Source organism: Thamnophis sirtalis, unplaced genomic scaffold (genome assembly GCF_051295495.1).
Source record: "Thamnophis sirtalis isolate CommonGarterSnake01/CBP01778 unplaced genomic scaffold, rThaSir2_p1.2 scaffold_12, whole genome shotgun sequence".
Classification (NCBI taxonomy): Eukaryota; Metazoa; Chordata; class Lepidosauria; order Squamata; family Natricidae; genus Thamnophis; species Thamnophis sirtalis.
The window spans coordinates 25691521-25716824 of NW_028261392.1; the positions used below are offsets into that span (position 1 = coordinate 25691521).

The 25304-nt window shown below is 37.8% G+C and overlaps 2 protein-coding genes across 6 annotated transcripts in view; one reads left to right on the forward strand and one right to left on the reverse strand.

Moving 5' to 3' along the window:
* STK24 (serine/threonine kinase 24) overlaps nt 1–20405 on the forward strand; it is a 35330-nt gene extending 14925 nt beyond the window's left edge. The window contains exons 3-11 of the mRNA XM_087726668.1: nt 4164–4220; nt 4834–4942; nt 5032–5189; nt 7118–7303; nt 9163–9308; nt 12312–12435; nt 14083–14151; nt 15028–15164; nt 15887–20405. Of these exons, the coding sequence (XP_087582794.1) occupies nt 4164–4220; nt 4834–4942; nt 5032–5189; nt 7118–7303; nt 9163–9308; nt 12312–12435; nt 14083–14151; nt 15028–15164; nt 15887–15923 (1023 nt within the window). The 3' untranslated portion in view covers nt 15924–20405. The remainder of the gene's footprint in view (nt 1–4163; nt 4221–4833; nt 4943–5031; nt 5190–7117; nt 7304–9162; nt 9309–12311; nt 12436–14082; nt 14152–15027; nt 15165–15886) is intronic.
* Nucleotides 20406–22049: 1644 nt separating this feature from the next.
* FARP1 (FERM, ARH/RhoGEF and pleckstrin domain protein 1) overlaps nt 22050–25304 on the reverse strand; it is a 141401-nt gene continuing 138146 nt past the window's right edge. For all 5 annotated transcript variants that reach the window (XM_087726667.1, XM_014063594.2, XM_014063585.2 and 2 more), the window contains one exon: nt 22050–23602. In XM_087726667.1, the coding sequence (XP_087582793.1) occupies nt 23521–23602 (82 nt within the window). In that variant the 3' untranslated portion in view covers nt 22050–23520. The remainder of the gene's footprint in view (nt 23603–25304) is intronic.

A 25304-nucleotide genomic window follows, 5' to 3' on the forward strand; every position in this document is an offset into this window, starting at 1 on the left:
GAGCTTGACACTCCTGCTCTAAGGGAATGCTGTTGCCAGCCCCTGTTTTAGTAATTTTATTCTGTTTCCTTGAAAATAAGACCTCCCTGGATAATAAGCCCAATCGGGCTTTTGAGCTAATGCGCTAAAATAAGCCCTCCCCAAAAATATTGCAACACAGCAGCAGCCATGAGGTGACTATGCTCGCTGCCTCCTGCATCTCAAAAATAATAAGACCTCCCCTAAAATAAGTCCAAGCGGTTATTTCAAGTGTCAAAAGAAAATAAGACCTTGTCTTATTTTCAGGGAAACATGGTAGTTTTCAGAATCCTTATTTACTGAATTGAGGATGCTGATATTTTAAGTCATTACAAATGTCACCTTGAAGAACAAGAATTCTGCCTAGCGCTGGCTACTTTTTAATTTCGGTACTGAATGCCCTTGAACTGAGACGTGTAAGTGTCCTGAAGCTGCTTTTAGCTGTAGCTTAATGGACTAAGTCAATCTGAAAGAATTCAATTAAAGTTTGTTGGACATGTTCTTTAGTGCAGAACAGGCTAAAATAAATTTGAATGTACTGGTATATTTTTGGCCAATTGCTGTAGATTGGCGAGGTTTTCCAGATCAGTGATTTAGCTGTGGAGAAGAATAGAGAAAAACATTACCTTCCTAATTCAGATTGTGAAAATCACGAAAACTGAAGTGAGAGTAGATGGACAAGCAAACCTATGTAAAGCTTTAAGTTGTAATGTCAAAAAAAAAATAAAATCCTAGAATTGACTATGACTTTAGAACCTGATTTTTTTCGCCATTGAGTTTTTGTATTGTCAAGTTACTAAAGATGTAGAGATTTTTGTTGAACAATGCAATGCCATACCAAACAAAACAAAACACTTGATCATTAAAAATCATGGGTTTAGGCAATTTATTGCCATGGTCTCAGTTCTTAGGTTAAATAGTTTTTTTCTCTAACATAGCTGAAAAACTGGAATCATTTCTTGGCAGGGATTAGATCCTTTCAATAAAAACAGAACAAGGAGTCTTGGGACATCTTATTTTGTGGTTCATGTCCTCTTCATTAGATGGATAGAGTAAAGTCCTGTGAGAGAGATGCTCTAGTACGTATAGATGCAGGAGGAAGGAAATAGAATAAATCCATCTCCTAGGCCAGGACTGTCAAACTCCTGGGCCACAGGCTGGATGCGTCACGTGCTGGCCACGCCCACGCCCGGTTTAGCAAAGGGGGAAAAATTGCGATATGTAATGTGACACCGTTATGATGCTGTGAGTTTGACAGCCCTGTTCTAGGTCTTTTCTCCTATTTTTCTGAAGCCATAGTAAATAGGCTTTAAAGAAAATTTGCTTTTTTTTTTCTTTAAATGATACTAAAGCTTTACCCATATGATGATGTGATCAGAACTCTGAGCAGTCTTCACTCATATTATGCTAAGAAAGAAAATAAGCAAAAATTACTTGATCTCTTGCCATTGGAATGAGAGTTTATTACAGCTTTGTATTGATTTAGGTCTCTTCCAGCTTCTTATTTGCTTTATATTAGCCTGCACGTATTTTAATGCCATAATTCCACTTTACCATTTACAAAATAGATGGCATTTCATTGAATTTTTCAACTTTGAAACCCAACCATAGAGCCATTTCTAATACTGTTCTTTTGATTGTAACAAGTAGTGCAGTGAATGGCTGTTTTGTACATCAATAAAGCAGTGCAGATGCTTTTTCTGTACAGCTGCTAAAAATGATACATGATTAATGCAAGAGACTCCACACAGTTCGTACTCCCCTAAGGTTGTGATGGCAAACTTATGGCACGTGTGCCAGAGGTGGCACGTAGTGCCCTCTCTATGGGCACGCGAGCCATCGCCCCAGTTCAGCTCCACTGCACATGAGCATGCGCCTCCCACCAGCCAGCTGGTCTTCGGGTCTCTGCTGCGCATGAGCAGGGGGAAGGGCATGTGAGTGGGGGGCAGGGCACATGCATGGGGGCTGCGCACAGATTGAATTTTGATTCGGACACACATGAGCGTATTTGCGCACATATACGCATGCGCTTTGGGCACTCAGTCTGCAAAAGAAGGAAGAGCCAAGGTGGCGCAGTGGTTAAATGCAGCACTGCAGGCTACTGCTAGATCAGCAGGTCAGCGGTTCAAATCTCACCGGCTCAGGGTTGACTCAGCCTTCCATCCTTCCGAGGTGGGTAAAATGAGGACCCAGATTATTGGGGGCAATATGCTGACTCTCTGTAAACCGCTTAGAGAGGCCTGAAAGGCCTATGAAGCGGTATATAAGTCTACTGCTATTGCTATTGCTATTGCTATAAAAGGTTAGCCATCACTGCCCTAGTGCATACTTAGTATATGGCTCAACCTAAAGAACCCCCCCCCCCCATCAAAACCACAAATTTGCAGAAATGAACCATGTTCACACCCATCCATAGGTTCTTCCACCTTAAGGTGACTCAGCCAGCTTACACTTTCTCTGAAGTGTCTTGCCCTTTCTCCACCCTATCTGGCTGCTTTCCTCCTTTGTCTGCCTGGCCTCCTGCTGGTCTTCCTTCTCATCTGAGACCAAGGGCAAGTGAAAGGCCAAAGCCAGAGAATGAGATGACAGGGCAGCTCACTTTTTCACACTAAGGCTTCTCAGTTGCTTAAAATACAAATTCTTTAGAGAAGGCATTTTCAGTCCAAAGCGTGTTTGCATCTCATCACTTAAATTAGGACTTGTAACTAAGGATTATTGGGCAGAAGAGAAAAACATTCTGTGCTTTAGAAATCTAGATTTTTTTTAGTTGCTTCTGTTGTATAGTAGAACTGCTTTATTTTTGAGGGCTTGTTGTAAGTTCCAAGTTCCTTTAATTCTATAAGACCTGCTAAGCTTGTACAAAATTAATGTGGTGCCGAAAATTGTTACTTTTGACTGGTCCTTGCACTTACTGACTGACCTTCACAGTGCTTCACCTATATCAGGGGTCAGCAATTTGCGGCTCTGGAGCCACATGTGGCTCTTTCGTCCCTCTGCTGCGGCTCCCTGTCGCTAAAAATATGTGTCACAACCGCCAATGTGCGACACCCGTCAGCTCACAATTTATTGAGCTTTTCGATCCCCAGTAGGCCAACCATGGATAAATCCAAGAAAAGAAAAGTTTCAGAAGAAAACAGAACCTTTAATTCAGGTTCCTGCCATTTACCTCCCAGAGACTTATAAGATCACACAGATTAGGCCTCCTCCGGATTCCATCTGCCGATCAATGTCGGCTGGCGACTCCCCGGGGGAGGGCCTTCTCTGTAGGTGCTCCGGCCCTATGCAACGACCTCCCCGTGGAGATCCGGACCCTTACTACTATTCCGGCCTTCCGCAAAGCGATTAAGATCTGGCTGTTCCAGCAGGCCCCACTTTAAGTTATATGAATGTTGTGCAATTTTAATGTCTGTTCTTTTTAATTTTTATATGTTCCTCCTCCCTGCTTTATCTGTAAGCCGCCCTGAGTCTCTCGAGAGTGGGCGGCATACAAATCCTAATATGTATTTACGTTTACGTAAACGTAAACGTAAATACATATGCTGGTTTTGGGGGCACTCAGGAAATAGAAATTTGTAGCTCCCAGTGTTTTCTTTTCCGTGGGAAACGGGTCCAAATGGCTCTTTGAGTGTTAAGGTTGCTGACCCCTGACCTATATGATGAAAATTCAGGACTTTGATACCTGGCATGGATTTTATGATGTTTGCAGTATCTCAAGGTCATGTGATTGTCACTTGCAATCTTCCCAGCCAGCTTCCAAAAAAGCAAAAGCAATGGGAGAAGCTGGATATGATTAATGACCATAAGCTTCACTGAACAATCACGGTGATTTGCTATACTGTGGCAAAAAGGATTGCGAAATCAGACATGACTCAATTAACAACCACTTTGCTTAGCAACGGAAGCTCCAATCGTAGCTGTGGTTGTATGTTGAGAACTACCTGCAACTGGTACATCCGTTTATTTATTTTACAGTGACAAGCCATTATTTATGGTGGCAAATCATATTTATTTTATTATTCTCTATGTGCTTTCTTTGAGTTATTAAGTACAGATACAGTAAGAGGCAGGCATAATGTAGTAAACACTTAAAATTATGATGATGTTAGTTTTATCATTATTTGAATGTCAATTTGTATACATAACAGGACACAAAATTATGGATAATAATGGAATACCTTGGTGGTGGCTCTGCCCTTGACCTTGTAAGTAACCAGTTTTTATTACAATTTCTATAATTCATCTGAATTTTTAAATATTGTCTTGCAGATTTTATGTCTTATGTACATCATAAAAATCGATCTTCGGCCACTGAACTGTAAACTTCACAAACAGAATTTTAATTATTCATGTCGTAAGGAAGAATTATATATACATTATTGAAAAGAATCTTGGTTGAATAATATTGGAAACGTGTTTGAAAGTGCATTTAAAGCTTATGGGTATCCAATTACAGCTTTTATTTTTCTAATCAAAAGTGCAGATGGATGGGTCTTTCGCCTCCAAACCATACCTTGCAATTCTATTCATAGATGGGCCTCATAGAAATCTGCGTGTTTGTTCTCCCAAAAATAAATATTTGAGGGATTAACATGTTAAATCTGGAGGACCTAAATTCAAGTACATTCTCAGCCAAGTATGCTTCTGGGTGATTTTGTGCCAGTTGATATCTCTGGATCTGGCCAAATTGTTGAGCATTACAACAAATATAAATAAAATTAGAATAAATAAAAATGAACTTTATTGGACTTCAGTGTTTTAAGTTATTGATCATTAATTATTTGGCCTTTTGTCTGAAAATAATGTATTTTATTCTAGTTAGAACCAGGTTCGCTGGATGAAATCCAGATTGCTACAATATTAAGAGAGATTCTGAAAGGACTCGATTATTTGCATTCAGAAAAGAAAATTCATAGAGATATTAAAGGTAAAAAAACCCTATTGGGGCTTTGTTAGCATTTTAACAACTTAAGCTTAATTTTTCCAATTACAAATTTCTTCTAAAATATTTTCTAGCTGCTAATGTCCTCCTCTCAGAACAAGGAGAAGTCAAGCTAGCAGACTTTGGTGTAGCTGGACAATTAACTGATACACAAATAAAGAGAAACACATTTGTGGGCACACCATTTTGGATGGCACCAGAAGTAATAAAGCAATCTGCTTATGATTCAAAGGTAAGATTAATATGCTACTTAATATTTTCATGCATCACTCAGACAGAAACATATTTGGCACTGTGAGATGATGTGCAGATGTGCATTTTGGCAACTCATCTGTGGGAATTTTTATAAAAGAGAGCATGGCCATCCCGGGGTTTCTAATTGTAATTTCCACATGTGGAATGATATGGGAATGCTGGAAAAGATGTGCCTTTTCCACATTGGTGTCACAGTGGTTAGAGTGCAGTACTGCAGGCTACTTCAGCTGACTGCTAGCTGCAGTTTGGCAGTTCACGTCTCACTGGCTCAAGGTTGACTCAGCCTTCCATCCTTCCGAGGTGGAAGGACCCAGATTGTTGGGGGCAATATACTGACTCTGTAAACCACTTAGAGAGGGCTGTAAAAGCACTATGAAGGAGTATATAAGTCTAAGTGCTATTGCTATTTCCCCTTGTTTGCGTTCTGCTTACAGTCACATTCCAGAATACTTTAGAAACTTCATCTGAGTGGCAGAAAATTGTAGGAGTTTGAGAGCTGGTCCATGTAAAAGAACAGTAGGTGACCTTTACAGAAGAGTGATTCCAGTACATTTTTATTTGAAATAAAGACTATTATTAAAAATGGATATAGTATGTAAAACATTCTTCCAGGAGTCCCTTCTTTCCTAACATCTTCATTGACTTTACTTGGCGTGTCATGAGAACTATCCCTAATATATTAAAATTACTTTCTTCATTTTGAATAGATTGGTAGGTGCTCTGGCGAAGAATAACAGTGGATGCTGTAGGCAGGTTCTTCAGAAGGATGGATGACATGAATAAATGCTTGACGATGATCTAAAATTTGAAATGGAAATAAACTCAATTCTTTAGTTATTGTTAAGTGCTACTGGGGGGCCCTTAGTGGTCTCTGAGCTTGCTTGTTTTCTTGCAGACATTTCTTTATCCTAACTAGGTAATATCATCAGAGCACTGATGATGTTACCTAGTTAGGGTAATGAAACATATCCAAAAAACAAGCTCAGAGACCACCAAGGACGCCTCCAACCTTGACTTACAAATATTCTCCATTATCATTAACTGTTACTTTTTGTACCAGCTAAAATAATGCAGCTTTTATATCACCTGATAGACGACTGACGACAAAAATTCTTTTGTAGCTGCCATTTATGTAGGTTGCTCATGATAAAAAAAATCCTGGAGAGCATCGAACAGTTGATTCATTTCTAGAAGATACAAAAAGTTGTGAGATTGGGTCTACTAAGAGAAGTAGATTTTGACCTCTGTGAAATGTGTATATTAATCCATTTCTACCCTTGGCTAAACGGATGCGGTGGCTCAGTGGCTAAGACACTGAGCTTATCAATCAGAAGGTCGGCCGTTAGCTGTTCGAATCCCTAGTGCCGCGTAACAGAGTGAGCTCCCGATACTTGTCCCAGCTTCTGCCAACCTAGTAGTTTGAAAGCATGTAAAAATGCAAATAGAAAAATAGAAAACCTTTAGGGGGAAGATAACAGCGTTCTGTGCACTTTCAGCATTTAGTTATGCTGGCCACATGACCATGGAGACGTCTTCGGACAGCGCTGGCTCTTCAGCTTTGAAATGGGGATGAGCACCGCCCCCTAGAGTCGGGAATGACTAGCACATATGTGCGAGGGGAAACTTTGCCTTTACTAACCTTGGCTAAAACTCTTTTTCATCTTTTTCATTAATATGGTGTTCCTTGATTGAGGTTAATGTAAAAGACAATCTCACTTTGCTCAAGCTTGCAACCCTGGGCGTTTCTTTCCAAGCAGCTGCTTTTGTGGCTAAAGTTAAGAAGCAGAGAGGAAAACAGGTACATTTGAAAATGAATAGTTGGTAAAAAAAAAAAAAAGATAGGAAACGTAAATGATTTCACTTTTGCATTTCGGTCAAATTATAAATTCCTCCCTCTGTTAATAGGCAGATATATGGTCCCTGGGCATAACGGCCATAGAGCTTGCGAAAGGAGAGCCACCACATTCCGAACTGCACCCAATGAAAGTTTTATTTCTGATCCCAAAGAACAACCCACCAACGTTGGAAGGAAACTACAGCAAACCATTAAAGGAGTTCGTTGAGGCCTGCTTGAACAAAGATCCCAGCTTTGTAAGTTACTAGATGTTGGTGGCTGTCTCTGCATGTTGTAACATAGTGATGGCTAATCTTTTTGTCAAACGTGCCCCCCCCCTGCACTCCCCCACGCATGCGCCCTGCCCCTATCACCCATTTTTGGCTTCCAGGTTGGTGCAGGGGGCTTTTCAGAGCCAAAATAGGGGGAGGGGGCTCACATGCACCCACGTCCCACATTTTGGGCCCTGGAGGCCTCCTGCACCAACCTGGAAACCAAAACGGGGCGCTGCACGAGGCACCAAAATGCAATGCGAATGCCCCCACCCTGCATGTCCCTCGCATGTGCTCTGCCCCTTGCGCATGCATGGTAGAGACACAAAGACTAGCTGGCTGGCGGGAGGCACACGTGCATTCACGTTGGAGATGGGTTGGGGCAATAGCTGGCGTGCCCGCAGAGAGGACTCTGTGGGCCACAGTTGTAACAGCAGAAGAGCTGTCTCCGTGTTTGGTTTTCAGAGCCCTACATGAATTTTCATGCCAGTTAACATTTTATTTTAAAAATAAAAAGTATACTATCTTAAGAGTTAAATCTAAATATGTTTTATGTTTTTATGTTGGTTTTAAGTAAGTAGTATCTTCTTCTAAAGTATATATTTTATACTTTAGTCCAGGGTTTCTCAGTTTGGCACTACTTCAAACCCATTCTATCAATGGCTTTTGCAGCTTGCTGTAAGTTTTACTTCTGTCCTACAGTTTTGTTCAGGTTCTGAATAAAATAATGAGGATATTTGGAACTGTTCCATAATTGAAAATTTTGGAAAGATTGAAACTATGAATGTCTGAAATAAAAACATTTTTATTTTTTCTAGTTTATTTATTATTTATTTATTTATTTATTTATTTATTTATTTGTCTTGTATGCCGCCCACTCCCGGAGGACTCCGGGCGGCTCACAAAAGACAAGGGAAAGGGGGAAAACGAGTTTCAGAAATCCTCCTTCCCCAAAACCGGGAAATGAAAAAAAGGATTACAAAATATTAATATTATATTTTTAATGATACAAAAGGCAATTAAAACCTGAAATAAATATTCCAACTCAAGAAATAAACTGATTGGGGAAAGATGGAAAAATATATTCAAATATAGTTGCATAAATACAGTTTATGCAAAACTTACATTTACAGAAATTCATGAAAATGAAATAATATCAATAAAGAATGTGAAGTAGTAAGTGCTGGTAATGATAACATTTCAGATTCATTACATGAGACAAATTGGACTGTTTTTTTCACTTGGAAAAATATGTATTTTCTTTCTACACTTTGTACAGAGATTCCTGTATGTCTGATTCAATTGTAAAGAAAAAAAATCCAGAAATACCCTGTCTTAATTTACAGCATTGATAGTTTCTTATTCCACATTTTAAACAAAAAGTGAAGCTCCTGGGAGTTTATCTGCTTAATTTGCTGCAAGAATGAAAACAATATAATGTAAATTCAACATAAACATAATTACTTCTTGAATAAATGGTACTTTTCCATTATATAAAAAATGTACTTTTAGTAAGAAAAATAAATTATACATAAGTTATTTTATAAAGAACAATTGCAGAACAATTTTTCTTTTTATGAATATATGAAGTTCTGAGACATGGATAAATGGATAGAGGTGAGATCAATAGGACTGATAACAAAGAGCTATGCAAGTAATGTCTCTTTTATTTTTATTCATTTTCCCTCTCCATTGCTTCAAAATTTGTAGAAACTCTTACCACTGTTACCAAGATGGGCGGCCAATAAATTATGTAAATAAATAAATAACCAACCAACCAAATACATTTAGCCATATTGTAACTGACCTCAGTTTAGTAAAGAAACTTACATTCTATTTTTAAGAGACCAACGGCCAAAGAACTCCTGAAGCACAAATTTATAATACGAAATGCAAAGAAAACTTCCTACTTGACAGATCTCATTGACAGACATAAAAGATGGAAGGCCGAGCAGAATCATGATAATTCCAGCTCTGAAGATTCAGATGGGTGAGTATAAACCTAAAAGTTATCAATTTGGTGTTTGAGGATGAAGGAGTACTTTTAAGATCTGACGGACGAGATTCATAGTGAGCGTTCAGAAGTCTATTCTTAGATGTGTTCTGAATCAATCTCATAAAAAGTAGCAAAAGATATGTAGCCGGCATAATGTTCTCGAAAAGTATGTTCAATGAATATGTGCAGACTCTACCATTCTAAGAATGCAAAGTTTTAGACAAATCTAGAACATCTCATCCCTTATCTCAGTGTTTCTAATTCTTGGCAATTCTAAGTACTTCAACTCTCAGAATTCTGCATGACTGCCTGGGAAATTCTAGGAGGTGAAGTCCACACATCTTAAAAAGTTGTGAAGGCTGAGAAATACTACCGTATATACTCGAGTATAGGCCGGCCCGAATATAAGCCGAGGCACCTAATTTTACCACAAAAAACTGGAAAAGTTATTGACTCGAGTATAAGCCTAGGGTGGGAAATGCAGCAGCTACCGGTAAATTTCAAAAATAAATAACATATACAGCCTGCCTGTGCCCATTAAATATACAGTAGCCATTGTAAAAATTTGCTCTGGATAACAAATTATTATCACACAATACCGGTGTATTCAATGAAATACTTCACTCACCTCATGATGCTGATGTCCCGCTGTGATGATGATGTCCCGTGCAGCCGCGGGACCGATGTCCCGCCTCCTATGACACACGGCACAGTGATTCCTATCATTGGATCACTGTACCAGAGGAGGTAGGACATCGCTATGTGGCTGCTTGCCATAACAAGGAGGAGGTGGGACATCATTGCAGAGCGGCAGGAGGGGGAGGAAGGGGAATCGTAAGACAGCCCTGCATTACATTAGAACGTGAGGAGGGGGGATGGTGCGCTGCGCACTGCGTGGCAAACTGACACAGAGGGAGGGGAAACTCACAGGGGCACCGGGCCATTCATGAGCGTCACCCAGCGGCATGGCCCCGCCTCTTTTTCTCCTCCATTTCGGGCAAATTTTTCACTGACTCGAGTATAAGCCGAGGCGGCTTTTTTCAGCCCAAAAAGTGGGCTGAAAAACTCGGCTTATACTTGAGTATATACGGTACCTTATCTGAACATACTAATTAAGCAATTGTAAGATTATTTGACATTTTGAGGGGAAATTAATCCTCTGAAACATTTTGTAACATTCATGTAAAACTCAATTCTGTTACCACTTTATATAGAGAAATTAAAAACTGAATTATTATCATCATCCCTGATTTTGAAAGGTCTTGAAAGTCTTCCTGAATTTCTCTTGGAGACTTTCTCCATAATCTTAGTCTTTCTACTGGCCATATCCAATTCCCTTTCTTACTGATTCTAATCATGAATCATGCAAATGGGTCTTATCATTTGAGAAAAAATATAGGGAATAAATATATCCTCTATAGTGGGAAGGAGAAAACAGGATAAATGTTCGGTTATTCTCTCTTGTATTTATTTAATCTATTTGAAAGAACAAATTGATTGCTATATATTTGGGCACTGAACATGTATTCACAAATATGATACATAGGACATAGAATGACAGTTGGATGGGACTTTGGAGGTCATCTAGTCTAACTCCCTGCACAAGCAGGAGAGTTTATACAATTTGAGACAAGTGACTGTCCAGTCTCTTCTTGAAAGCCTCCAGTGATGGGGCACCCACAACTTCTGAAGACAAGACATTCCACTGATTTCTTTAATATTAGGTAGCTTCTCTTTTTGATTAGTTTCCATCCACTGGTTCTTTTCTTGCCTTCTGGTGCTTTGTAAAATAATTTACCCTCCTTATCTTTGTGATAACCCCTGAAATACTGGAATACTGCTATTATATTTCTCCTAGTTCTTCTTTTTACTAGATATAACAAGTTTCTGCAACTTCATATGTCTTAATCTACAGTCCCCAATCATCTTTGTTATTCTTTTCTGCACTCTTTCCAGAGTCTCTACACTTTTTAAAAAATATTACGGCGACCAAAACTGGATGGAGTATTCCAAATGTGGCTGTACTAAAGCTTTGTAAAGTGGTACTAATACTTCACATGATCTTGATTCTATATTAATGCAGCCTACAATTGCATTGGCTTTTTTGGCCACTGCCACATGCTGTTGGCTCATATTTAAGTGATTGAATTCCAAGATCCCTCTCATAGTTGCTGGCATTGAGCCATGTTTGACCTAGTCTATACCTGTACAATTGGTTTTTTTCTTGACTACGTGAAAAACCTTTTATCTAGATTGAATTTCATTTTGTTAGATAGGATCCAATATTCAAATCAGTTGAGACCTATGTGGATCTTGAGCCTATCTTTTGGATTGTTGGCTATTTCTGCCAGCTTGGTGTCATCTGCAGATTTGATGAGTTTCCCTTCTGTTCCCTCATCTAGATTGTTTCTGAAAATATTGAAGAACACTGGTCCTAAAACAGAACCTTGGGGGTACCCCACTGCTTACTTCCCTCCATGCGGATGTAGTTCCTTTGAGGACTACATGTTGAGTATTTTTTGTTAGCCAGTTACAAATACACCAGTGGTAATACTATCTGTCCCACATTTCTCTAGCTTACCAAGAAGTAGGTTGTGGTCTACTTTGTCAAATACAGAATCCTACATTTTTTAGAATTTTGACTTGCTATTAAAAGATCTTTCCTTCTGCTCACAGACTTGACTTATTTTAACTTGAACAAACATTAACATTTTAATCAAGACAAATGATGGTGGGATAAATGAATACATTGCTTGTTTGCTTTAATTTGCTTCCTACAAATTTCCAAGTGATATAAAGGTTGTTATCTGAGCTAAATTAAGGAGCCTTAATTCCTAATTAGTAAAAGCATCTCTTGTTTCATTTTTATTTCTAATATAATTTAGTTTTTTGTTGTTGCCTTCAAATATCATTGAATCTGCCAGTTTTGTACTGTTACCAGTTCATCATAAATAACAAGACCATCTTGTAAATGTCAGAAATTTATTTGTGTTAAAGGGAAACAGATGAGCAGGCATCAGGTGGCAGTGACTCGGGTGACTGGATATTCACGATCCGAGAAAAAGATCCTAAGAATCTGGAGAACGGAGCAACCCAATTCTACAAGTGGGAAAGAAACAAGGTATTTTACTATTATTAATACTGTGGGACATTAATGCAGTATTTTAAACAGTAATGACTGTTTTGATGGCTGCCTTATCTTGAGGTCTCTTCTAAATTGTGAGTACCGTATTTCTCGAAGTATAAGACACAGCTTTTTCCCTCAAAAAAGAGGTTGAAAATATGGTGCGTCTTATACACTGAATACAGCATTTTTTGCCTCCTGAAACCCCGCCCCTTTCACCAAAATGGCCATGCATAGCCTTTAGCCTTTAGAACGCTTCCAGAGTGCTCCTGGGTGCCGGAAAGGGCAGAAATGAGCAAAAATCGGGATGTTTTTTTGCTCAATTTTGCCCCCAGCCCCCAGGAGCACTTTACAAGCCTCCTAAAGGCTATTTATGCCCTTTTAAAAAAAGGCCCATTTTCGCAAAAAACAGGCCATTTTGGGGAGGTTGGCAGAGTGCAAAAACTTTTTTTTCATTTGCCTCTTCAAAATCTTGGTGTGTCTTATACTCTGGTGCATCTTATACTTCGAAAAATACGGTATCTAACTCTGTGCAGATTGAAAACTCAAATGTAAAACCCAATCAAGGCTGTTGTTTCTTTGAGACAAATAGTTTCTCAACAGTGGTTGGCGGCTGCAAAGCAGCATGAAATACAGTATGAATTATTGTTCGATTACCTGTAGTTAGCTCTTAAGTGTTCTCCATCCTGCAGGTTAGAAAATCTGGACAGTTACCATTATATTTAGAAGTTGAAAGGGCAGCAGTGGCTGAAATCCAAAGAACTGGGAGTCTGCTTATGTTCTCCAAAAACCCAAGGAGTTCTCCAAAAACTCCATGAGCCCAAGTGTCTCTATATCTCTGTTTTTGCAGTCCCTAAAGCAGTGTTTTTCAAATTGGGCAAGTTTAAGATGTGTGGACTTCAGTTCTGGGAGTTGATGTCTACGCATCTTAAACTTGTAGTCTGCCTTGAAGTTGACTCACACATCTTAAACTTGCCAAATTTGAAAAACACTGCAACAAAGCATCCTTAGATTGTTGCCACTGCAGTTTAGCAGCAAAGTCTTTCCCTCCTCAAGAGCATGTTGAAAAGTTAGCAAAAGTTTTCAGCAACAGTATTTTTCTCTTTTTGAGGGTCAAAATAAAGGTTGCATGTTGATCATCCTCAAATTCCACCCAACCTCCCCTTTCCCAAGAAATGGGAATGCTGGCGCTGCTTAATCTTCTGAAACTCTCAGACCTGATTTGAGAATAGTTGACCAGCCATGCCTATGAAAAGCTTGAGATGCGGTTCAAAAGATTCCTAATTAAGCATTTGAAGAGCTATTGTTGGAGAGGGGGAGAGCGGGAGAAGCAGTTATGCAAACAGGGTGTGAACCTATGTTCTTGTATTCCCTTCTCTTGTTTTGTTTCTCTTTCTGACTCATTCCATCAGCTCATTCCAAAGTTCCATCAGATATATGCATTTTGCTACACTTAATTTTTCGTTTAAGGTTTGAATGCATTGTTCAATCCCAACAGGCACTTTGCCATGCACAAAATTTGATATACATCTATTATCTTTTGTGTAGCGTAAGAACTTAATAAGCAATTATACAGGCAATCCGGCTTCTTACAAGTCTTTATATTCTCTCTTAACTAATTTGCAATGTTTTTTTTTCTGAAAGGAAAATACCATTCAAAGGCGCCCTGCATCTCGAAGCTTATCTACAATTATATCGCCATTATTCACAGAGGTAATATCATTGGATTAATCTTTCCTTCTCCCATTTAGAGATTGTATGAAAAAGTTGGGAGAAAATAGGGGACAATTAATGCAGTCAGAGTTGTTCTTATAAGCGAATCTTTCAAGCATTTTTGAAAGAGAAGCTGCTCAATTGTTGTGATGTATAGGGAGATTTAATGAATTATTGCATGTTGAAAACTTAACTTGATGCCAAGTTTTTAATGCTTATGTTTTTAATAGATTTTGGTATGGTTTTTATGATGTTGTTTTTTTGACATTGTTTTAATTTTTGATTAGAAGCCATCCAAATTTTGATATCAAATGGGCTCTTAGGTAAATTAACAAACACTTGCTAATTTAAAACTCATTTCCTTCCTTAGAGTTCCATAGAAAATATGTATTTTCTAATTAGAATTGATTTAAGGCTTATTCAGACTCTATAAAATAGTTTATATCAGTGGTGGGTTCTGGCCGGTACGGCCCAGTACGTCCATACTGGTAGTAGTCAGGACCAGCATCCACCGTACTGGTACAGTGGCTGGTTTGGCCCACCCACCCGCCCCCGTTCCATAGCTGTTTTTAAGGCAACCGGGCTAATTGTGCATGCGCGCACAGCGTGCAGTGCTGCGTGACCTCCGACAAACAGCTGGGTGTCGCGGGGTGGTGGAGTGCACATGCGCAGCTCACGTCTGGTGCGTGCACGAATGGACCACAAGCAGCATACTAGTAGCAAAGGTAAGAGCAACTCACCACTGGTTTATATGCAGCCTGTATGTTTCCACACAATCTCTAGGCAAAGCACAGAGCTGTGTTATTTTTTTTATCCATAAGCATTTATTTTGTAAATGTTTCAGATGCTTAGAACTAATCCTCTTCTGGTTTTTAGTTGAAAGAGAGAAGCCAAGCTTGTGGGGGAAACATGGGCTCCATAGAAGAACTGAGAGAGGCTATTTATTTAGCTGAAGAAGCTTGCCCAGGAATTTCAGATACCATGGTGTCTGAACTAGTACAGAGGCTTCAGAGGTAATAATTAATTGTAATAATGTTAACAATAACATTCCTTTTGGACGGAGTTACTACACACATTTCCTATCCTTGTTATTCATATTAAAATCATTGGAGTTGTGTTTTTGGGGTCTTTATAAAAAGGATGATGATGATCATGAAATACTTAGAATGTTTAGAACTTTTATTAGTGTATCAAAAATAGCAATATCAACTTTAAGCTGTTTAATTTTTTATTGGACTGTTCCTATTGGACTATAGCAAATATTAGCTTCTATCAGAATAGGGTCAACGTGTATTTTACTGATGGAAATATTTGCCCTTTTGTTTTGATGTTGGTGAAGTTCTCTGCTGAAAGTCATAAATCCTTCCAGAATAGCAAATATCTTTTGGCTATCTCTATTTCAAATAATATAAAATCAGAAAAAAACCTACTAAGCTCATAACCTTCTTTGATGGTGAAAGTTGTTTTATATTCTGTGTATGCATGTGTTGGTCATTGGTACTGAATATTTAGAAAATCGGTAGTTTTCTAAAAAAAATTAAAAAAAACCCGATTAAGAAAGGTAGTTTTGGAAAGCTGGTTCTCAACCTTAATTCTTGCTCAAGACTCTGCTTTTAAGTGCAGGAGTATATTTTTCTAAAAGATTGCAACCGAGATACATTTATTTTTATTTGCCTTTGTGAAACATTTTTTGTTCACTACTTTTGTTTTAACAACATGCTTTTTCCCTTGCCAGGTACTCAGTAGCTGGAGGGAGCAGCTCATCCCACTGAAGTCTGACCCCGTGGCCCCCTTTGCAACGTAAGTGGGGCACCTGCAGGCACCTGTTCTCAGGTTGCTCTTCCACAATTGGCAGGCAATCACATGGACATTTCTGGAAGTGCATCAACAGAAGAAGGTGTTTTAGCAAGAGCACTGTTTTTCAACTCTGTATAGTTTTTTTTTTTTAAATAATGCACATATTCAACGGAGGTATCTTTATACATTTCTGAGATGTAAATTTAGGATTTCAGTTAGGAACTAAAGCTATTGTGAAATCTCAGGTATCTTGTGTTAAGTCATTGGCCTTCAGCTCAAGGATCCATGGGTGGGTGGCATTTCGATCTGAAATGCGTGCACTAGTGGCACTGCCACCCTTTTCTTCGTTTTAAGGTTTTGTTTTAAGAAAGAAATGGAAGCCTGGAGTTCAACCCCATGTTCTACGTTTAATTTAACATGGATTGGGGTTTGAAAGAGTTGAAGGCAACCGCTTTAAGTAAAAAAAAAATCTGTGAATTAGATGTATTATTGGCTCTGTGTACAAATTTGTATATAGTCACTTTTTTACTGAAATTTGCTTGACATGCATACGGATTCCTCTGTACAAATTGCCAAGACCTTCTGTAGATGATACTAGTGAGGTAAATATTTTGACAGATAGATCAACTTATTATAGGCTTGTCTTTGTTTCTATGAAAATTTTAAATTGTATTATAGCAGGGTTTGCTTGACCTTTGTTTATAGGTCAGAAATAAAGCCGTGCTATAAAAATCCAGTTTATACCTCAGATGCAGATTTTTTTTTGTTACACAGTAGCAATTTTTTTTTTTGGTTTCTAATCATGGTACGAAACTGATTGTTTTAATTTAGGACATTATATTCTTTGGAGTTCTCTAGTTTTGCTTATCTTCATGGTTTTATATCTTGTTTAAAATTGTGCCAATCCAAAGTTTAAATTTGTTTTGAATAGTTTTCTTTTGGAATTAATCTTAACATATAACTGAAAAAGGCACTTTTTTATATGCTTCCTAGAAATCCTGGATAAATAATGACAGTTTTGCAAAATGCTGGTTATAAAAAGTATTTTAAAAATGTGAGCAACTTTAGTTACAATCATTGAAATCAAAATTTGGGCTTAGTTTAATATCTGAAATTCATTGTGTGGTAGAGAAAGATATATGAAATTTCATTAAGATCTAAAATAGAAAGCTGCAGTTCACTTTAATAGGTAAGAACTAGTACAGTATAACTCTTGTCTATTGTTAAAATAAATACATGATAGAAATCCCATCTGAATTTTTATTTTGAGATATTTGGAGAAAAGTGGAATAAAAGTGTAGTTAAAAGGGTGTGATTAGTCAAGAATTTTAGGAGGGGATTGCTCTTTGTTGATTTACAACAAATTAATGCTTTCAATATTATTACACTGTTTTGATTTCAACATGAAATCTGTATTGTAATCCTAAAAAAATAAAATAAACACAGTAACTCTAAAAGACAACTTGCTGTAGAAGATTTAACCCTATGACCAAGCCTTTGGTGAAAATCTCCTTTCTAATTTGTTTTGAGAAAATCATAATAATGGAATAAAGGATGGGCACATTGTGTCAATGGAAATGAACTCACTGCATGTTTAGAATCTATAATATCCTCTTATCAATGTAAAGATTGAACAATTTACTAAATTGAGTGGAAATAATATTTTGCTGCCTTGTGTTTGACTCAGCTATGTTGCCATCCCATTAGAGTGGGTGTGATGTTAACTGGATGGATTTTGTATTAGTCTCTACCCCAGTGTTTATAGTCTGTGAAATGTAGCATGATGTAAGCTACACATTGAATTAGGATAAGGTAGGTGAGATAACTCTCACGAGTTTTCAGCTAAGCTTGTATGCAGTCCCAGATCTGGTAACCTTTTAAGACTTTTGATTGCAAGAATGTTGACTTAAAGATTTTGTTAAATGGAAACCAAAAAAACCTCAATGACTTCCTCTTTAAAATTAGTAAATTAATATTTTGTCAGAGCTATGTTCTTCTACAGATATGGTTTTTCCAATAGTTTATTTTAAATCAGTTAAAAGGTTGCTATATTTATATTGCCAGTTTGCTGTTTTGAGCCAGTGCAGTTTATTTTAATATCAGTTTAATTGACTTAATCCCATATAAATTGTAAATAACCAATTTCGTTGTATTTAAGTACAATGACAATAAAGATTATACTTATACTTAAATACACATAGAATTTCAAAATGACATCTTGTTTGATATAAATGAAACAACTTGGTGAAAGCAAATTGTCTTTGCATTATATTGTAATCAAATTTAAACTAAAACACCTTTTGTTGTTTCTGGTCCATTTTTACTCTGACTGTTTAACTTTGCAATACTGTTTATTGATCCTTTAAATATTGTTTTAGAACTGTCCTAAAAAATCCAGCATTGCAGTGTTGTATGTATTCAGGATTAGTCTTTGGCGGTTGATAGCAGTTTCCTGCATATTAAATAAGATAATTTTTCTGTCGTTTTGCTAAAGGGCACCAAAATTTCCTGGTGTAAAGTGGACAAATTTCCCATTTTTCATAATGAAATTGCTAAGCAATCTGAAAGTAAGCCAAGTGTTTCAAACTGCAAAGGTTTTATATCTGGGTCTGTTGGGCCACTTTTTAACTATTAATTAGAATATATATTTCCATTGTAGCCACACACTTGTAAATGAACTCCTGAGACCACTGATTTTTCTTGTGAAATTGTGACAAGTTGCTCCTGTTTACTCACAACCGTTTAGGTGCCACCCTCCACCTCCCCCCACCCCGAATTCATTGCACTGTATTTTGATTGGTTCTCGACCCTTATATGAAGCATTTTGTATGTTACATAATTTTCAGTATTGATATTTTTGTAATAGTTTAGAACCTATTGAAGTTGCTTTCAATAATAGTGGAATTTTGCAGCCATTAGTGCAAACAGGGGTGCGTTGTATATTGGCTTATATATGTATCAATGGATGGAAGGATTTAATTGTGAAGTTGAAGGATAACAGGTATGTTGGGATGCAAAGTCCTAAAATCGGCTTCCTCTCTCATATAAAGGCAGTGAGCCAAAGCACAAACATAAAAATAGACTTCATTGTATCCTTGTCAATCTGCTACTGAATTGAAGTCATAAATAACACAAAATGGCAAAGCAGTTATTTTGTCATTTTAAAGCCTTACTGATACACTATTATAAATGTTGATGGGCAGGAGTCCATTTGATGACACGAATGAAATTTTTCTAGTCAGCAATTATTTATTGTGGGTTTGGAATGCTGTGAAATACCTGTAGAAAGCAAACAACTGGATCTTGCAAAGTTACATGTAGACTTTTGTGACTTTTCCATCTATTGATCCCCCTCCCCTCTTTGGCACCCATGTATATGGACGTATACAAAATCTTAGTAACACTTGTGCACCTGACAAAGTAGATTAGTCCAGCAATGTGCAAAGGATGTTTCTTTAGTTTTCATTTCCAAAATTTATAAAATGAATTAGCAATGTAACCTATGGCTCTTGCATTATGTCCAAACAAGTCATTTTACACAGGGGTTTTGGGGTGGAAGGTGGAGGCTATTCTAGCAAACATCTGTGCATATATGATGCATAGAATGTTGAAAGTGCTTAAATTAGCATATAAAATCCTCCTTTCCATTATATACACAACATAAAGGGTATATAACACTGTACACTAGAATAACTTGTAATATTTCAAAAAATTACACTAAGTATCCCAGAATATTTCCTGGAAGGTTTTCAATTTAAAACACTGTAGTAAATCAATAACACTGATCTCTAATCCAATTTATGCCATAATAAATTGGTTAAGATGTCACAAGACTTTATTTTTGCTCTTTTAGGTTAGCATAGTTACTGTTGTACATTATGGTGAACTAGAAATGTTCTTAATTAGAGATGTTTAATTGTTAGAGCCATAAATCAACTTTAAATGTCTTCAGATTTAAAATTATGGATACTAGAAAGAGAACAGTAATTGTATATTTCTGTCATCTAATAACTTTTAGTAGAGTCTGAATATACAAAACATCTACATACTTGAGGAATTCACAGTAGCTGGATAAAATATTCTAAGTATGAGTTGGATGCTTTTTTTAAAGAGAAGCATAAAATTATGATTTCCTTGCTGAATTACGGCAAAGGTCTAACTGGTCAACAGTTGCTTTTTGGAAATGCACAACATAGCAGTCTAATATCTGGCTTATTTTTTCATAAGCATCTGGGAATGCCTTTTTTAAATCTCTATCCATTCAGGTCCCATTTTTAGCCATCATGTGATATATGCAATGAAGACCTATTCTTTGATCAGGCTCTGTTTACTTCTGTAATTCTGCTGTTTATAACCTGTATACAGTATATTTGCTTATGTCAGATATCAACCTATTCTCAAAACCTTGTATGTTTCATGACACAGAAATAAAGAAATACAACCATTTTGATATGTCATTGAGCAGCGTATTTATATCACATACTTTACAAGAAAGTACACTTCAGAAGTTAGCGACACTTAAAGGGAAAAACAGGATCATAAGCTATTGTGTTATTGCAAGTCCAAACACTATTATGGCTGCAGTGTTCTGGAATAACAGATGTAAATATTTTTGTAGAATTGTTAAGTTGTATACAGATAGAAATATTGCCTAAGAATTTTGAGTGTTTCCCCCAGTCATGGCTAGACTAAAACAGAATTACAAAGGAGGTATATACTTTTTGAATCAGTTTTGATATAGGAAGTGCCATGCATATATGACTAAGTCTAGACTCACACCACATATGTGGTTATCAATTTTGCAGTCAATCAGCAAAACTGTCACATGTTTTCTTGACAAACTGCTGAGGATGGCTTGTGTCAGTCAGGGCTTGTTTAGTTGCTTTCTTTAGTTGTGTGTGTGTGTGTGATCAAGGAAATGTCAATGCAATTGGCACAAACTGTTTCAGTTAATTAGTTTTAATTATTTGAAACCAAACATAGAAGTGCATAATCCCATTCGCGGAGCTGGGGTGGGTGTGGCCTACACATGACACATCTGACCCGCCAGCCGCCAGTTTGATACCCCTGGCATCCATATTGTAATCTGAATGGTATACCTTTGGAGTAAAATGGGGAAAACCTTTATATGCACTTTCAGTGCCGTTGCTGCTTTATTTAGGAACATTAATGTTAAAAAAGGCGGTGTGATTATTATATCTTGAATGGAAATCTAAACAGCAAGAGCTGAAAGCAAAAATAAATTTGTATAAAGCAATGTTCCTGCAAGAGGTCTCTGATAGGTAATAGAAAACAGTGACTAATTGATTTGTGCTCATGCTATTTATACCCTAAGCAACAGACAGTGGCAAATGCTGAAAACTTGTGCCACCCTTAGCTACTGTGGCTTCCCAGGCCAGGAAGCAAATCCAGCTCCTATAACCAGATCATTGCAAACCTTGTTTAACAGAAAAGGCACAAGCTAAGATAGTAAATAAGGAAGATGGTCATAAGTTTGCATGATTTTATATGAAACCCTCAAAATTGTATGCAAAACCTTCTCTAAATATAGTTTCAGCTGTTTTGGCTTTACTTCTTTCTTCTCCCAATCTATTTGTAGCTGTTTATTTCTCTAAGAAACAGAAGAAGCTGGGGAGGTTTCAACCAGACATAATGAGGTCAGAAGCAGCCTAGTTGACTTGGTTCATCTTCTTCCCACCACTTAAAAACAAAACAACAATTAAAAAGGAGTGGCTCTTTTATAGCAACAAGGGTCTACAGCCTTCCAGGATTCAGCTTCAATTTCATGGTTTAGCTGGAAAAAAAAATCAAACCACAGCCTTTGGGGGAGGGGGGGTGTTGCAGGAAGGGAAGAGATATTGGAGAGAAAACCTTTTGAATCAACCCTGGATTGCAAAATGCATGTTGGGATGTGCAGGCCAAAGGAAGGCTCATGCGTGTGGCTGGACAACTTTTCATGGACTCACTTTGATGAACTTGCGATAAGTTGCCCAAATCAGTTGCACACATAAATTATGTGATATCAATTATGTGCGTTCAAAATAACATTTGTTTTGTAAAAGGCAAGAAACAAACATCCTCAGAAGAAACCCTCCAAGCTATAGAGTTTTTAAAGCTGTTGAGGTATTTTATTCCCTTTTCAGTAAGCAAATCTTAAAACATGTTTATACAACAGAGCCTCTATATTTGGCAAACCTCCTCTTAAAGCAAGAGATTGATTGATAACCCTTTCTCTTAAAATGTGCCACAAATGTGCTGGGATTCATATTACATCTAATAATACACAATAAATTTATTCCAACCGCTGGAAAATGTATATTCTCAGTCAAATCTTTAGAACAGCCTTTCTCAACTTGAGCGGTTTCATTATTATATGAAAAAAATACTGTTTTTTAAACTTTGTGTATCATGCAATGCCAACACTCCGAAAGGTGGGAATTTTTATATGCTGCAACCCAGCTTGCTAATCATAGTAATGTACCGTGAGCTTTAGATAAAACAATTTTTATGCAACGAAATGAGCCCTGAAAATTATTTCAGAGGCTTCCTCCAGGGGGAAAAATGGTTGAGAAAGGCTGTTTTTGGACTCTTTAAATGGGCTGGACATTGATTAAATGAACATATTTAAGGCTATCTAATTGCTTCCAAATTTGTACAGACAAAATATGAATTGATTTATAGTACCACTTATAAAGGTGCAGGAGCACAGAATATATTGGGACAAAACATTACAGAAACAGATGTTTCCTTTGAAGAGATGCACCTGCACCTGTTCTTATTGAAACACCAATTTTTCTGACAAAAAATTAATGCCATAATCCTTGTAGAACACAGATATTGACATTTTGTTACACAAATTATTATACCATCTTAAACTTCCTAAGACATTCTTACAAGTATTTCATGGGGTAAAATATGTAAACTTTTCTCAGGCATGATTTTCTATCTCAATATGAATTTTCATCAGAAAAAAGCAGGCAAACCTATCTGTCAGTATAGGAAGGAAATATTTCCAACTTCCAGAAGTGAGATGAATTGAACAAACTACATGTTTGACTGCCAGTTTTAATTCTCACAAGCAAATTGTAGAAACATCAAAAAGTAAAAGAACTTTATCTCGAAGATTTACGTTGAGGGGGTGAAGTGAATAGAAGATAAAAATAAACAAAACAAAAACCAGTCCAAAACTCATTTTGAGGGTCTGTATATTAAAGAAGAGGCATCTTGTTTTCAAGGAAATACAAAAAAAATGAAGTTGCTACAAAATTGGTCTATATATTTTAGGTGCAAATTTTTTGAGGCAAAGAAATATCTTTTGGCATTTGGCACTCCAAGGGACAATATTTTAATACTGGCACAAGCTAAAAAACCACACCAAAGAACAAATACAAGACATGAAACCCTCATGTGGCTGATAATAGTAAACAAACCTGCTGAGGCATTATTCCAAAAGCTGATCCAAAACATTTTTTAATAGATTCGTGTTTTACTAAATCTTAAAAGGGGAAAATAAATTCAAATATCCTCTAAAAAAGCAGCAGTTGCTGGAATGAACCATTTGGAGTTCAGCCATCAATAAACATGGGATTCTTCATGACTTAATACACGGACCCGTGAGGCTGGGCCTGTAGCACTTCGGATTACCTCCATCCACCTAAGCAAGAAGAAAAACAAGCATCAAGACTTGCTACACGTCACAGGTGGAAAGCTTTTCTGTTGTGGATGTGGCTTCACAAAATATTTTTGCCTATTAGGTGAGTTTGGGAGAGCTCAATAGGAGGGGAAAAGGGGAGGAACCAGTGGTGGGATCCTCCTGGTTTCACAACCAGTTCTGTAATTGCACACTTTGTGTAGGTGCATGCAGTTTGAAGAAATCTTCAGTGGTGGGTTCCGGATCCCGTTGCAACTGGTACAGTTGTAACAGGGCCTGGCGTCCAACACACGAATATGCACATCGTGAACAGTGTGCGCATGTGTCCTTACCTCTTCCGATGCCTCCGCAATGCTCCAGCTGCTTGGCGGAGCGTCACACAGGTGCCGTGTGCTCCATGTGCGTAAGTGCTAAAGAGCTCAAATACAGGTAAGGAGCTCGGGCGGGCAGGTGACCCCTCCAGAGCACCGTACTGGAATGGTACCTGGTACTCCAGGCAGGCACTGGTATGCTCGAATCGGGGCGTACTGCCTACTGCCTGCAACCCACCACTGCTTCATTTCCAGGATTCTTCAGAGGAGTATCACAGCTGATTCACATGGCAATCCACTCTGCCATGCGAATCAGCTGAGAAGATAAAGATAGGAAAATAGTGCAGGCAGGGCGGTGGGCCCATCTGATTGTTGGGGCGAACCGGTTCACTTCCAGCTGATCGTTGGAGCTACCAGTTTGCCCAAACTGGTAGAATCCCACCCCCGGAAGGAACAGATGGCTCTCTTCCTGTCTGCAAAATACATTCTTTTCCAATTCTATTTCAAACTGTTTTTCCAACAGCTGATCTGGTTGGCCACAACGGGATGGAGTTGGGGAAGAACAATGAAGGTAACTCTTCCCATAGGTTGTCCCAAAGACATAGGTTGCCTTTTCCATCCTAGCAGCCGTGCTAAACATTAAGAGGACCGCAGTGGGATACAGAAAAAAAAGTGAATACCAATCTTTGTTCCGCCCATTTCAAGTTCATCTCTTTGGAACAATCAATTAGGCATGGGAATTCTGATGGGATCTCGTATGGAAGAGCTAAAAAACCCCATTCTTAACAGTGTGATGGCAGAGGGAAAAAGAGTGTAGTAGTGGTTCTGTGCAAGAGGTTTCTCAACCTCAGCAGGCTTAAGATGTGTGCACTTCAACTCCCAGAATTCCCCAGCCATCATTACGTCCACACACTCTAAAGTAGTTGGAATTTGAGAAATCCTGCATTCAACCACCATTTGTAAACTAAATTTAGCTGTATTATACAGCAATGCACATTTATTTAAATGCATTTTGCTACAGAATATTTACATTTACCTTATAGAAAGTTTGAAAATTAGCAAGACCAGTACCACATTTTTCATTTTTTTTGTTAGATGGAAATGATTATTCAGATTGCTAATGTTCTTGGCTGTTTCTTACTCTTACCTACCAATCCCATCCCAGATAATTTATGTCCTGCACAATTACATTTCAGTCTGTACGTGTAAATAAACGATCTATGGGCCATAATATCCTAAATATACATGTCTGGGTTGAAAGACAGACTAGCTTGGATCTAAGTCATGCACAGAACATTTTGTTCCCCCCCAGTATGAACTATACTCCTAACTTTTGTTTCTCAACAAAAATGAATCCCTTGTAACAACTTGTGGGGTATGAGCGGCCTTATACA